The sequence below is a fragment of the Sinohyriopsis cumingii genome, chromosome 12 (genome assembly GCF_028554795.1).
Source record: "Sinohyriopsis cumingii isolate HCF-2022 chromosome 12, ASM2855479v2, whole genome shotgun sequence".
In the NCBI taxonomy this organism is placed as follows: Eukaryota; Metazoa; Mollusca; class Bivalvia; order Unionida; family Unionidae; genus Sinohyriopsis; species Sinohyriopsis cumingii.
This window is the reverse complement of record NC_142972.1, coordinates 58,256,952-58,273,495: the sequence shown is the minus strand read 5'-3', so window position 1 is coordinate 58,273,495 and position 16,544 is coordinate 58,256,952. Positions and strand designations below refer to the sequence as shown.

Here is a 16,544-nt window from a genome sequence, read left to right as displayed (position 1 = left end):
GGTCCATATTATAATGCAAAAATATAATCCAAACAACAATCCCATGATGCAAATGAATAGTAGAGGTGTTCAAAAAAGTGTCCCAATATAAACGTGTCCATTCCATTGCTAGGTGATAACGTTTGTCATATACATGTTAAGCATTTGTCTGAAAAGGCTTGGTAGAAACTTAATACTTTGAAGCAATTCAAGAGTAGATTGGATCGCTTGTCCTTGGCAGGAATCTATAAATTGTATATACGTCCCTTGCTTGACTATTCTGTTTGTATCTGGGATAATTGTACTGAGCCAAAACAAGAATCATTTGAAGAAAAAAATTTGGAGGCAATGAAAATAGTAACAGGTGTACCAAGAATGCATACTACGTTATAAGGATTCCAGGCGGAAGAACTTTAATTATCGATGTTACAGGAAATAAATTAACTTAATTGTTTAAAAATGTACAGTGCCTTCCTCCACACAGCTTACAAGATCAAGTTTGTTATCAATGAGACCCACACCACTCCGTCATCAAATACTATTTGGCCCCCTTTTTGTAGAACTGCATTGTATCAAACCTGATTTATATCTTCTACAGTTAAAAAGGGGAAGGCTTTATATAAGACAAAATAAATAACCCATCTATTCAATATCTCAAAGCTTACCCAGATACGGATAAATATTTAACTGCTTGGTATTCTTAGGTTGGTGATCAGGTGATTCAAGCCCATTTCGGAACTAAATGTAGTTGTTTAAATGATTTATCTTGTAAATCATATTTTGAACAATAGGTACTGTACATGCAAACATATCGCACCAGATGAATACTTCATGTTAGATTGTCAAAAATATGCAGCTCTAATACATTTATTTTCACACTACTGGATCAACTTACAATTTAAGAAATTGTTATTCGGCAATTTTGTGCTAACATATTAAAACATTTTAAGATTAAACGATGAATCAGAACATGTTTACCCCATCTTTTTTCATTATATTTCTGCAATAATGACATAATACTCAAATTCATCTCGTACATATTTTTATTTCCATATGATCTATACATATTCAATCAGTAGACAAAAAATGTTGGAGTTTATTTGTTACAATGGAGACAGCTTTTAATACGCTTCCAGATTTGTACTGAAATCAGAGATATTTGCACCATTTTAAATTATATGTGAAGATATTTTTTGAATAAATTTTGTTGAAACTTAAACTATGAAAGAGGACAAGAACCAAGTCGTTTACAACACAAAAGTCACCAGTCCAAGATGCATTCTGAGTAACAAGCTATTAATAAGCATATTTGAACATTTCCTCAACACGGATGCTTCTTCAATAGACTGACTAATATGTTATTTCATAATTACAATCATTCGCTCATATTTTAAAAATGAATTCGAATTGATTGAAATGGAGACTCGAAATAATTTCAGCAACCTACTTTCTCCATTGACGAATTTCATTCTTTAATTTCTGTAATTCACTTCATCCTGCCACGGCTCTGTGTTCTTATATGAAGTAACATGAAAACCAGATATTGTTTAAATTCAACAAATAATTTATTTCCCTGTGATACAAAGGGAAAATTTAAAAAGAACTTAAAGCATTGTGAATTAAATCCCCAAACGCACCAGACAGTGTATCACAAGTCTAACTGTAAGAAGTTCCATTTTATATCCAGTGGTGTTCCAAAAAAAAACCAATATTTAAATGTCCTTATATGCCTGTAGCCTCCAATGTGCCAATGACCTGGAATATGGAGATGTGTTAAGACTTTTGATGTCTCACAATAATATAATCCAACATATTGTAAACTGAATTCAGTATAATTCCAGATTAATGATTTAGACCAAAGACTATGAATGCACATTTTGTAATTCCAGTGAATAATTTAAATAAACAATTCCAATCAAATTAAAAACTGAACACAACAATATGACTGATTCCACTTCAAATTTTTTGGTATGAATTTATAAATTTGAAGTAAACAATATTAATATAAACGTCTAGGACACGATAACGAATCCAGGATGTATGTCAATTTCCACTTTAAAACTTACAAAGTTGTCAACCAGATTAGGAATTTCCAAGTGAAAAACGAATATCCTAGATTTCAAAAAACATGGCTACTTCCATTGATGAAGATCTGAATGTTTAATCAATCATAGATAAATAATACCTATATATTATGTTGTTTACAAAATAAATGTTGCTATTCATGTATTCAAATAACTTGATTTTGGACAAAGGCCAATTACAGATGTAATATTTGCATAATATATAATCGTGGAGAAAAGCCAACAAACAATATAAATTAAATATACATAACATTCACTTTATTTGTCCTCAACTACAAAACTATGCACAATAAAAGCAAATAAAGATAATGGTTTGAAGCCAACCAAGGAAGAGAGACTATCACACATTTGTTCATCAAATGGTACCTTTTGCCAAATAACATGAATAAACTTTTTTTGTTGTATAACCGCGCCTTGCAAACATTATAAACCCAGATTTGCCCTAGCACAATTTATCTGTATTACAGATGCATTTTTTATACTCAATATATTTTTCCCCCAGAAATTTGGTTCCACTGCTGTTTAGCTTAAGGTTAAATTGCAGTGCAGAAATTAATAAGAAAGGCAATATTGGTAACGAAACGTCACCAATGACTACCCAAACTAAGCTGTAGAACTGCAGTGTATTCAGATGGTTGTTGTTGTTGTGTGGTTTAACGCAATTTGTCAGCACACGATAGGCTATACATGGCGGCCAGTATTAGTGGTGGAGGAAGAACCTGGGAAAACCCCGGAAAGAACCACCGACCCACTGGCGAGCTTTCTCATACCCACATTGGCTGAATCTGAGACTCGAACCCACGCAGACAGAGGTGAGATGGCAGTGATCCGTAACGGACAGCACTTTAGACCACTCGGCCAATCGGGGCCCCTATTCCAATGGCAACTCCTTTACATTTATACAGCTGAGAGCTGTAAACAAATGTCAGACAGTTACTAAATGTTGAATATTAAACATTTAAAAATCCTGATAATGGTTCCTAGATGAAATAAGGAAGTAAAGATATTACTGTTAGAGAAATACGAGAAATTGAACTTCTACATTTAGGTACTGAAACAACAGTCCAGATTAGCAATATGTATCTTAAATCTGAAATTCTTAATACAATAACGAAAATTCCAGAATAAATGCTAGAAAAATGTTAGAAGTAAACACGAAAACTAAAATTAAAAGGGAAACCCATGTCTTGCTTTATTGGTTCTTAAACCTGTCTTTTACATGCTGCTGTGCATACGCAAGGAATCTGAATTTCACACGCTCTGTAGTCTTGCCACTTTGGCACCAGCTTACTGGGTACTTATACGAACTTTCCATGGTCTTAAATACTGTTTAGTAACCTATAAGCAGCAATGGCAGCGACTTACAAAGGCTACACACATTATATATATATATATATATATATATATATATATATATATATATATATATATATATATATATATATATATATATATATATATATATATATATATATATATATATAGTATGTTTGCATTATGAATGATATACCATGAAATGTATAAAAACAAATGAATTATGACACACAGTAACCATTAAAATTAAATTGGTTAACAAAATAATATAAAAAATGAGTTTACAATACAGTTGTAATCTAAAAATAATGACCAATGGATGAATGTCAATTTTATTCTTGCTGGTGGAAAGCACTTTTGAATGTGATCATATTCCGTTTATGTCTGAGTTCAAAAGGCAGTTCATTCCAAGTAGATGCGCCCTGATATGCAAAATGAACGCTGTCCATAGGACTTAATTTTTACATTGGGAACACTAAGTGTGTGTGTGATTTGGTATTTTTAACGTAGCTTTGAAAAAAATTCAGCCATATCGCTATAGTGTGTGCAGTCTGGAAGTATATAGTGATGTCTAACATTGAGGCATCATGCCGCGGACATTTGGCATCATATCCTACTTAGTCACATTATCATGACAGCAGGCCGACCAGTCCTAACACTACTTTTAATGCTGAGTCTTTGGTATTACTCAGCCGGAGTTCGAGCCCGCAACCTCCCGCATCCGAGGAAGACGTTCTAAGCACTTTGGCACCGGAGCGGTTGGAATGCTAAGAATATAGAAAGGTCAGCTTCCAGCAGGAGTATACACATGGGTGAAATTAAGAGGTATTTCGGACCAGAGGCAGTCAAACAAATGTAAACGAGAGAATACATTTTGTGTTTGATTGTACTGCGAACAGGTAGCCTGTGGAGTGATATGACCAGTTTTTGGTGCTCAAAAAATGATCCTAGCAGCAGTGTGATCTTGATATTTTTGAAGATTCTATAGAAGACACAGTGGATGGACAGAAAGAAGAGTAGTCAAGTCTAGAGTGTACTAATGAACACAACGGTTTATGTGACATCAGCTGTGAGAAGATTGCAAATAGAGCTAATGCGTCTCATCTTCAGATATGCTGCAATTCAAGTGTTCAGGACATGTGGGTTAGGTGTGTATGTGTGTGTGTGTGTGTGTGTGTGTGTGTGTGTGTGTGTGTGTGTTCAAAGGTAACAGATTTCTAAGTGATTGTCTAAATTTAATGGGAGTGTCACTGTTATTAATTGATTCAAGTAATTGTTGAGCCTAAGAAATGATTTGTGAGGCAACGAGCATAGCTGCAGTTTTATGATTGTTCATTTATAGCTTATTGCGCATCATTCATTATTTAACGTCAGAGACGCACGTTTCTATGCTTTAAATAGTAGAATTGACTTCATTTGGACATCTAGATTTGTACAGCCGAGTGGGACACAGCATGATGATTTATAACACTTTAAAGGGCATTGTGTACAGAATAAAGAGCATTTGTCCTAGAACAGAACCCTGTGGGACACCATAACAAAGAGTATCTATCTAGGCTGATAAATTTACAATTTAAGGTAACAGTCTGGTTTCTTTCAGTTAGATATGACTTGAACCATGATAAAGCAGTACTGTCGATGCCAAAAGCATGATGCAGATGGTGAAGTAAGATATCATGGTCAATTGTATCGAAAGGTGTGGATAATTCAAGGAATGTGAGAACTAAACCTTTACCATTATCCAAAAGCAGAGGTCACTAGCAACTTTTAGGTGGGCATTTTCAGAACTGTGGCAGGTGCAATATGCCGAATGGAAATTACAGAAGAGTTAACGTAAATTAAAGTGAGGTTCTATTTGAGACAGCACATCTTTTTCTAAGACGTTTGACGTTTATTGGAGATTCATAATAGCTGTTTTAAAATGTGATGGGAAAACACCTGCATAAAGAGATACGTGTATGATGTCAGTCAGAGGAGGTAGCACAGCATCCAAACACTCAAATACCATGATGTAAGAATTTGATCAAGTTCACATGACATACGGGCACACTTCTTTAGGATTGTCCGTAGAAAATCCGTTGATATAGGCTGAAATGTTGTGCATGGGAGTAGGTGAAATGCTTTACAATAGATGCAAAGTCAGGATGGTTCAGGTTGTCTGATGTTGTCGATGTAATATCTTATAGTTTTCACTTCGTCGTGGAAGAAATTAGACTGTCTGGTGAGGCTGTGGCTTGACTTTAGATTTGTTCCTCGCTAATAATTTGTATGTGATAAATAATTGGTGTTCTCAGATGGTACTCTCAGTGGTGTTTATATTAGAATTACTTTATTTTGCTGCATGAATAATAATTGTAACGTTCCTTTTTGCAGCTTCATATATCTGTTCATGTACTGCTGGACCAGATGACTGCCATTGTCTATCGGCCTTACGACATTTCCTCTTGGCGGCATGCAGCATGAAGTTTATGATGCTGTACCATGGAGGACATATCTTCACTGAGACTTGACTCGAGGTTGTAGGGGCATGCTTATCAAGCAATGAAAGCAGGCAAAGGTGGAATGGTTCAGCAGGTGGATTTTGTACAGTTGTTAGGCACTAACTAATGTTGAGGTATTCCATATTATGACAACCACTGTAATCAGATATTTGAATTTTTGATTAAACATATGAGTTTATGTGATAAAGTTCAAGTGTTTAAGGTTACATAGAATTATTTAGAAAATGTAAGCAAAATATCTGGTTCACTCATGATCAATCTTTAGACCGTATTTCAAATCTTAGTCCTTTCCAGCACCAATAATACAAATAAAATTAACACAAAACGTAGAATAAATAGTATTTATATATTTTAACCTATACAGAAACTGATCAGCTAGTAAAATATTCTCGGCAAGTGATGTGAAGTCGTGGTGTTTTTAAAACATATTTAATTATCTTTGGTGTTTTGAACCGTATTGTTTTAAATGTACATTTATGTTCTACCATGAACTACATGTTTGTGGACATATACATTCATTACACCATGAATTGCTTCTTTTGAAGTGTCAATGCTTTTATAAATAGGTTTCCACTTTTTTCATCACATGTGGCAACTGTCATCTGAGAAGGAGAGAGAGAGTTACAGAGCAAGATTTTTAGGAGGTCGTGTGCGTTTTTGCGGCAGTACCCTTTTTTCTTGAAGGGGTAGTTTCTTTTTAGTTATCTTCTTTGAGTGTGAAATATACCTCTCTTCGTTTGGTCGGATTTTAGGTTGTTGTTTTTTTTAAAGTTGGCATTGGGATCCCATTTTAAAAGTGAACTAATAATTACACCATATAAAGAGCTACTTCCTGCAGGTCTCAAAATGGTTTGTTTTTGGTTTGTGTATCGATTTTTGGATCAGTCAGTTGTGACAAAACTACGTTATGTTTATCACATCCAAGTCTGAATAATGTTGACGACTAAACCTTTTTTGTAGTAGGAATGCCCAGCGAACTAGTTCAAGAATATAAATATAAAAATGGTCCTGGCTTTTATAAATCTAAAACAACAGCACTTATGAATCTCCATCTGAAAATCTATGCCATATGAATTTCTTGAGGATATTGTTGTAATGCTCGGCAATTTCGACAATGTTTAATGATCCATTTCGCAAAATATTAAATAAAACTGGTCTAAGTGGATAGATAGAATACTATCTAAATTTTCATCGTCTCAAAAAAAGATTTTACAGACTCCAAAAAATGCTGATTATCACTTTTCTCCAAGTTTGTTTGTTATTCTAGATGTTATTCTCGGTGGAAATACAATTTGTACTCCAACTAAAAACATCCATAACAACAGTTTATTTCTCCTATCAAATTGAACGATGGACTGAATTAATATTTGTGTACTCTTATGTAATCGTGTCAAAATTAAGAGACAAACCTACCGTTGCATTGATGTGAATGACGAATGGTTGTACGTGAAAGTCAATGTTGTCAAAACAGAGAGTGCTGAGGAATTCAGAAGTGCCAACTTTTGTAGAATACTTTCAAAAGAATAGTTTCACAATGCATTCTCTCGTGATCAGCGTGGCACTTAACCATCATGTTTGATGTATGGGTTAGACTCGTCATAAGTTGTTGACTGCGAGTGACACAATCTACTCTGTTTTAGGCATGAATGGAATTTTAATTAGAATTTGCTCGGTTAATGGTTATGCCAGATAAGAGTGCAATATTAATGCAAGGAAAATAGCGGTCAAATGACAAGAGTCGAGAATAACAAAGGAAATTTTTAGGACGTCGTGGGTCATTTGAAACAGGAGTCATATCATTATATTTTCCTGAATAGCTATTAATAAAGGCGGTCTAAAAAGAATTATTCTAACTAGCTTTATATAAGGTATGCTGAGAATTGATTTTACTACGTCTGAAACATATGTTAATGAATCGCTAATTAGCAAAAGTAACATAGTTAGGGCATTAGTGAAGACCATTAATTCGTGTGTAATTAAGTTGTAAATTCTCTTCAACCGAGAATCAAGGAACATGTGCCGACTGCTTAAATCAGCGGGTAAATTTATAGCCACAGTGGGACTGTAATAGTATCTGAGAGAGCTAATTATTTTATGGTCTCATTAGGAATGTGACAGCAGGTAGAAATACAGCAATGCACGGTTATAGGACTGCGATTGAGTATTATTTTGCAAAATGACCCTAGCTAGTTCTCTTGAATTTCGATAGACGATATATGACGCAGAAGTGTGGGAATATTGGTTGATCCCAGTAGAACAAACACCTGACACGTATTTCGGTTGGGTGTTGTTTTTGCATTTGAAAGAACACAGCCCCATACCTGACTGCACAGCAGAAAGACAGTGCAGTCTGCAACCAAGAAGCTGATTACCCGAAGAGGCTAGAAGAGAGAGAGAGAAGGAAAATAAATATTGAAACTCCAACTTATCAGCTACAGCGATTTGGTAAAGATCAGAAGCACTAGGTGATGCAGACATGCCGGTAATTTGAGTTCGATCAGTCACTCAATCATATGATGAAATTTGTTATATCAGTATAACAGAACGGCTAAATGAATTTCGCACAAATTTTGTAACTATTTCTGAAGAAGAAAAAAAAAAACGAGTCATTCAAATAATGTCATGTTTGATTTCTTTTGTATATATAATTGATTAAATTGTTATATTTTACTAACGGGGGCTCGTGTTATTTTAATCTATATCTTTGCTCAGATCTCGTTTATTCCATCTATTAATTTCATATTTTATTTGTTAATCGATTCATTTTATATTTCATTTGTAGATCCGGGCAATAACAGTGTGATCAATCATCTCCTAGATAACGATAACTAAAAACCATAATTCGTTGGGGAGATTACAAATCTCCACCACTTCCAGACACATTCGTTATTCAGTAAATTGGATTAGCACTTGAATAGACGTCTATTCAGCGATAGTGAACACTAACCAAATTTACCTGGAAAAACTATTGACGTACTGAAAATAATACACTTCTACATGCCTCATTGGTGTGGAAACCCGACACCCTGGATGTCTTCAATGGCTCAGAACTGACACATGTTGACGATCCTCACAATAAAATGTTTAAGGACCGCCAAAAAAAAGTCAAACAAGAGAAATGTTTTATCCTTTATTACCTGCATATGTGGTTGCGATATCAGCATTTATTGAATGGTGTACATGTATATGTGTGTCTGAATCGAAGTAGTTTCATGTTCCTTTTGATGGTTGATGGTTGATACAAAACGAACACCTTAAATGCAACGTATTGAAGTCTAACCTAAAGCGGCAAACGACATCAATCAACCGCGATTCAGAACAGCAGCCAAGTACTCTCTTCGATGAGTGGAAGTTAAAGCCTTCACACCTGCCTCTTGACTAGGATCCAAGATCGAAGATCAAGTCTTTTGTGATGAAGTGTGTGTGAGAGGATAACAAAATTAAGGAGGAAAGTAAGAATTTGAACATAATGAATAACACTGAAAACGATTTGTTGATGCAGACCACATAAGTGACAATTGTATTGAAAATAATAATATATTCATATGATCTAACATGCATAAGGTTATTTACAAAATTGCTTTAACATAGTATGTGATAAACTACATAGTTTAAATTCAGACCTGAATGTAAATTTGTAACCATCAAACCAAAAAACAATCCATTTTGGAGCTGAGACCGCCTACTGCTGAAAAATTCATATGACGCTAAAACCAGTTACGTCAAATGATATAACCTGTCTACAATTATTTTATCAAATTTAACTACCACCTAGGGAGCTATAACCCAAGGCGGTTGGTGGGGTGGTGGTGGAAAATGTAAAATTTATGATCTCTAAATATACTACCCGTATCTCCAAGAATTCTTTGCAAGTGACGCTAAGGATGCTGACCCATATATTCATACTCCTTAACTATCTTCCATTGGCTAAACGAGTCATGTGACCTCATTCCTGGGTTCAGCTGGCCCCCCAATGGTCAATATTGCTTTGTTTCAATTGCATAACAAGACCCATTCACCTCTCATCACAAATATCCTTGCACTAGTGCAAATAGTTTTGTGATGAAGTGTGTGTGAGAGGATAACAAAATTAAGGAGGAAAGTAAGAATTTGAACATAATGAATAACACTGAAAACGATTTGTTGATGCAGGCCACATAAGTGACAATTGTATTGAAAATAATAATATATTCATATGATCTAACATGCATAAGGTTATTTACAAAATTACTTTAACATAGTATGTGATAAACTACATAGTTTAAATTCAGACCTGAATGTAAATTTGTAACCATCAAACCAAAAAACAATCCATTTGGGAGCTGAGACCGCCATAACACAGGAACCATGCAAGTCACCCACTTTGCATGGGGCCTGTGCAGCCCCAAAATGGACAGTGGCCCGCATCAACCGTGCCTTTCTCAGCCTGCTCCCCGACATTTGTGACTCCCACATGAGAATGATAGAAGTGCCAACTGTGAAGATTGCACCTAGTGAACAAATATCAATGCTGTTATATTCATGTTTAAGTTATATTGTTCTTGACTTCAGCTGAGGTTTCAACGTGTGTACTTTTCCTGTCATATTTATCAGCAGTGAACCCACTTGCTATTCTGATGTGATTATACAGAGTGTTCAGGTCTGTGAACTCACTAGACCTGAAATGGAAAGAAATGTTTGCGCAAGTATTTATGTGACATGAAAATAATGTGATATAACATATCTATATATAATGTTGGGATTAGTGGTGAACCTGATATTTACCCAGGTTATGATTATGATGGAAAATTTACTTGAAGATGGATTTTAAACAAAATGTAACTGAGAACACCTCATACCTCTTTGTGTGCAAACTTAACTGAAACCCCAAAAGAAATTAGAGGTTGGAGTGACGTTCAGAACATCTAATATATCGTTTGAAAGCATCCGATTTCCATCGCCCTAATTCACGAATCTGACTATCGGACAAGCCCTGCGCAGCAGCAGTTGTTGCTGCTCCGATTCTAAAGCTATGACTCTTGAAGCATTTTGGATCAAATCTGCAGAACTGCAGAGCGAGTTTTAGCTGTGCATTGAATTCTGCCCGAGTTATAGGTGTGTTTGAAAGATACATGAATATTGGGCCTGGACCCATACCTCGCTTTTGGATGTATCGCTGGAGATTTGAGACCGGACACACTGCAGTATTATTGTTTTTTTTAATTTTTAAAGTGAACTTCTGACCCTGACTGTGTTTGAAGGTGTCAAATATCAGAGTGATGGAATGGTGATCAAGAGCCAACTGATCAATGTGCAACAGATTAGGGTTATGGAGGCTAAGGGACTGCACTGTGATCTCCCCAATTCTCAGGAAGGCATGGAATGCCAAGGAAAACATAGCTCGAAATAGGAGCTGTTTGTACCAAGAAGTTATAGTGCAAGTTGTAGCGTGGATAAGTTTTTCTAACATACACTTATCAATTGGCAATCTCACATCACAAGAAACTTTATTTATGTGGCATGCTTGCAGCAGTTTCTGTATTAGAAAAGAGTTTGTAGGGTCTGTATAATTATTGATTTTGTGTACAAACCCAATGGCAGATACATATGAGGATATTGTTGTTGAGGCATAGTGCTTGTTCACCAGATAAGAGATGAAAAGTGCCATATTAGCCTGAGAGACTGGGATTGAGGTTTCCAATGTATATTCTGCAGTGAAAGCTCGATATAAGTTCCAGCTGCGTCGGTAGGCTGCTTTTGACATTCGTGTCAATGTACTATCCAGTAGCGTATCAAGTGTGTTTGTTAGTGAATCAAGTTGGGAAGTGCCGGTATTGACACTGGTTCTGGGTCTGCATGTGGAGCCAAGGTCCGGAATCTGTGCACCTGCAATCGAGAAAGAGCATCAGCCAGAACATTTTTCTTTCCCGGGATGTGACAGGTTTGAAATAGTATGTTGTATCTGAGGCATGCAAGGACCAGGTCTCTAACAAGGTACATAATGGAAGGGTTCTTTGAGGTTTGCTTATTTACAATATCAACCAATGCCTTGTTGTCAGTGTGAAAGTAAATGCAATTGTTTGCAAGTTGAGGAGCCCAAATTTTGATGGCTAGAACAATTGGATATAGCTCAAGGACTGTGATATCTAGCGCTTGCCATTCTTTATTCCATGTGCCATAGAACCATTTGCTGCCTAGTACACCGCCATAGCCAACTGTGCTTGATGCATCAGTGTGCAAATGAATGGCATCAGAGTGCAGCCAGCGATCAGGGAGGAATAAAGATTTACCATTGAATTCTCTTAGGAATGTGTACCACAGCTGCAGATCAGCCCGAACGTCCTTCGTAATGCGTATGAAGTGATGTGGTTTTGACACACCCACTGTCCGATCAATCAACCTTCTCAAGAAAGCTCTGCCTGGCAGGACAACTGCACATGCAAAATTGAGTGTACCAATTATGGATTGGAGATTAAGGAGCGTCATTTTTGTTTTTTGTAGGCAGAGTGTTATCAGACTGTAGCAGTTTGCGCTTGGGTGGCATGATCTGGTTAGGTTAGAAAAATGAATGTATTAAACATAATAGTAAATAGTAAGAAAGAAGTAAAATGGAATACCACGTATGGTCCTATGCACAAGGCATGTTATTATTTAATGAACAATGCACAAACATATTATCATTGGCAAACCAATGCATGTAAGGTTACCTGATATAATTTCTTCATTGATAGACACAAATATACATACATATATATACATATAAACCCTTTGTCCTTAGCAAAATGGCTTATGTATAGAAGGTGGCGGTCTGGTATGCAACCAGACCTGTTATCAGGCCAACCGGCTGATGCAAAAGTGCAAAAGAAAAAGGGGACAGGTACGGGACCTGGCCTGTTATCTCCCAAAGTGAGCAGATAACAAAAGATATTGAAACATGTTCCAGGAAGCCACTCAAAAAGGACCCCTTGTGAAATAATTAATACTTACGAACAAGGATTTGGTATATAATTATTTAACGGGGGGGGGGGCACCAAATATATTAAGGGGAACCCCTATTATGTAGAACAGAGTGGCTTGCCAGGAACAAGTCCCAAAAGGATCAGGTACGGGACCTGACCCAGTGCCTCCACAATGGCAGACACTAAGGTTGTTTACGAAAAACAAAGGAACAGGTACGGGACCTGGCCTGATATCTCCCTTTGTGGGCAGATACAAATAAAATTGAAAGCAAAATTAGTACAAGAGCTAACCTAGCCTAGTTATCGTTGAATGATTGTGCGTTATTTTATAACATGCATTGAGAAGAGCTCCCCGAAGTGACTTATAAAGGTGCCACTGTCCTTTAGGGGACAAATGAATGCCATCTGAACGAAACTTCTCCCTCACATGAGGCCTATCGAAGGCAAATTTGCTATTATGGTTCCAAAATGTTAAATAAGGATAAGCAGACACTTCAGATCGCACAATATCATTGACCTCCTTTGCTAAGTGACAGTACATCTCCTTATAGTTTTTATCGGCTGTTTCATTGTTATGGTTTAGTATTCCCGCGACCCCAACTTGGTGTAACGTTGCCGGGAATCTAGGCATAAGCAGAACGATCTGTTTAACCTTATATTTCTTATGTAAAAGCGTAGCCAATGCGACCATCTTATGTGCAGTTACCTCTGGCGATGTCTCTGCGTTTACATCGTTGTCCCCAATCAGAAGAATTACAATATCGGGGTTTCTTAAGCGGACTTCATTCATGTCAAGGCGCAAAAACTTATCGATTGTGCGCCCCCCGATACCCTTCATGTTTACATTACAAACTTCCGTTACATTAAAAGACGGACTTAGTCTAAGATCCGTCCCGGACCTCAAATACCGATCTAACCATTTACAAAGTGAATGGCCCATAATGATTGCTTTTGTCATTGTCTTTCCAAAATTTAAACGATGGCTATGTACATAAAGAAAATTCTACTAACCTTCTTCTTTCCAAAGTGCGAGCAAGAAAATGATCCTCAGAATTATGAGAAATAATTGTGCAATAAAACAAGAACAATTAAAAGGATCGAAAGGAAAAAAAAGAAAAATGTAAAATTTATGATCTCTAAATATACTACCCGTATCTCCAAGAATTCTTTGCAAGTGACGCTAAGGATGCTGACCCATATATTCATACTCCTTAACTATCTTCCATTGGCTAAACGAGTCATGTGACCTCATTCCTGGGTTCAGCTAGCAGCAGGGAGGGCAAATCGGACATTTTGTCCAAACGTCATTTGGTTTAATTAATACTTTCTGCACTCAGCGGATCCGGTGTCGTCAGCGCCCGGAAAAAAAAACGACGTCGTCGACGCTGTGGATCGTCAAAACGTATTTGGTTTAATTAATACCTTCTGCGCGCCGATCCCAGCGTCGTCAGCGTCCGGTAAAAAAGCGCGACGACCGCGTCGATGTCATCGCCCTCCCTGCTGCTAAGAGGTTACTTACAATTTAACTGAATATTTGGTCGAGTCCGATACGATATCGTGTCCGAGGATCATGTAAATTTATCGTTACAAATCCATGTGGGGTCGACTGAGCATGACTAAAAAAGTTTCGAAAAACATTAAAGTCCATGTCACCGCCGCACCATGTCTGCCAAATATTTCGTAGCGTGTGTGTATCGACGCCGTTGAATACAGCAAGAATATTACAGTTGTCTCTGATTACTTTTGGAATCTGAGTGTATCGTTGAGTGACATATATCACGTCAGTGTTTTTATGCCTACCTCTGGAAAATATCCTAGCTGGGTTTTTTTGATTGTCTAACATAACATCATCGTACACGACTAGATTGTTAACGTCGCCATCAATATCATCGATACCCGGTGCATCATTAATATCCGTAATAAACTCGATGACATTTTTTTCAGCGATCGCTGATGCATTCTCGTTGAAATCTTTCAACACCTCGTAGCATCGTTGATCATCTACGCTAGGGGCGATTAAATACAATTTATCCCATTTCATCCATCTCATTATTAAACTGAGTAACAATTGCGTCTTGCCGGATCCAGATGGTCCGATGATAATCATCCGGATCGAGTTTGGTAACGCTGCAACATGCTTAACTGGTTCTCTTGTTTTAGTCGCTGAAAAGTCAATTATATTCATGTCTCTATACATAAATTATGGATCTATATTGTGTAAAGTGTAGAGTGCGTACTGGCACAAATGATATGACAACCGTTACAACAAGAAATAACAGATCGGCGCTTACTGGCAAGTGTGTACGATGCGGTACAAAGAAATTTAGATTTATTTCTATTAGACCCGGAGATGTTTTAAAAAAAAGCGAGGAGGTGACATCGCAGCCAAGTTATCAAAACTCCCCGGAACCCCGTGGGCAAAGTATCCAGGAGAAAAACACCTCCCAGGATATAGCTACTGTGGCCCCGGAACACGATTAGATATTAGACTCGATGATCAAAATCAGCCCAAACCCGGTGAGTACCCAATAAACGCTATCGATAAGGCGTGTCATGCTCATGATGTTGCTTACAAAAGTAGCGATCTGCAACAGTGTCATATCGCGGACGTAAAATTAATTCACGCGTTAAATGCTATTCCTGATAAATCCGTCAAAGAAAAATTGGCCTCATGGTTGGTAAAATCGGCTATGAAAGGTAAATTAATGATTGGAAGCGGAGCTTCTCGCGCTGGTAATTGAAAACGCTAGCGTTTATAATAACAACATGGAATCCATTTATTATTCTCCAAGAGGATACTGGAAGGGGAAGTCCGCAATTGGTAAGCTTGCAAGCGCTGCAAAGGTAACAAGGGCCACTGCGGCTAATTGGTTATCCAGACAGGCTATATGGCAAATCTATCTACCACCGCCTAAACAAATCAACTTCTCGCGCTTTGATGTCGGCGTACCTAATGAAGTTCATCAGGCTGATATACTATTTCTGCCGCATGACAACGGTTACAAATACGCGCTAACCGTAGTTGATGTTGCGAGTCGATACAAACAAGCGGAGCCGTTAAAAACAAAGTCAGCAACTGAAGTAGCCGATGCGTTTGAGCGGATTTATCGAAGAGGTCCTCTGCGCTGGCCAAATCTATTACAAGTTGATCCTGGTAGTGAATTTCGCGGCGCTGTTTTATCAACGCTGAAACATCATAGCGTCGCGGTACGACGAGGTCATACTGCGCTACATCGTGATCAGGCAATTGTTGAACGATTCAATCGGACTCTCGCTGAACGGTTATTTGGATATCAATACGCGAAGGAATTCATCCAAGAAAAACGATCTCGTGAATGGGTCAAAAGGTTGCCAGGCGTAATTGCCGCGTTAAATAACGAGATTACCCGAGCAATCAACATGAAGCCCAGCGACGCGATTAAATACAAGTATATACCCGGAAGATCAAAAATAAATAGCGTTTCCAAGCCGATTCTCGGCGATGTCACTGTTAGATATCTGTATGAACCAGGAGAGCTTGAAGGCGGTAAAAAAAGAGCTACTGATCCTATCTGGAGTGTTACCACACATAACATATCAACGATAACACGATCAACTGGTAGACCACCGATCTATAGACTGGATCCAACTGCCCCACAGCGGGGGTTTACACGCGAGCAACTACAAGTGATACCTGACGATACTCAATTGCCCCCGCGTGGTCTTAACTAGCGCCGTTGCGTCTATTA

General features: G+C 37.4%; 2 protein-coding genes across 2 annotated transcripts; both read right to left on the bottom strand.

Annotated features, from left to right (window-relative positions):
* Positions 1–10,754: 10,754 nt before the first annotated feature.
* LOC149786537 (uncharacterized) lies at positions 10,755–11,621 on the bottom strand. The gene has a single exon (XM_089975943.1). The coding sequence runs from the start codon at positions 11,619–11,621 to the stop codon at positions 10,755–10,757; it is 867 nt and encodes a 288-aa protein (XP_089832069.1).
* Positions 11,622–11,662: 41 nt separating this feature from the next.
* Positions 11,663–12,343, bottom strand: LOC149786536 (uncharacterized). The gene has a single exon (XM_089975942.1). The coding sequence runs from the start codon at positions 12,341–12,343 to the stop codon at positions 11,663–11,665; it is 681 nt and encodes a 226-aa protein (XP_089832068.1).
* Between the last annotated feature and the right edge of the window lie 4,201 nt (positions 12,344–16,544).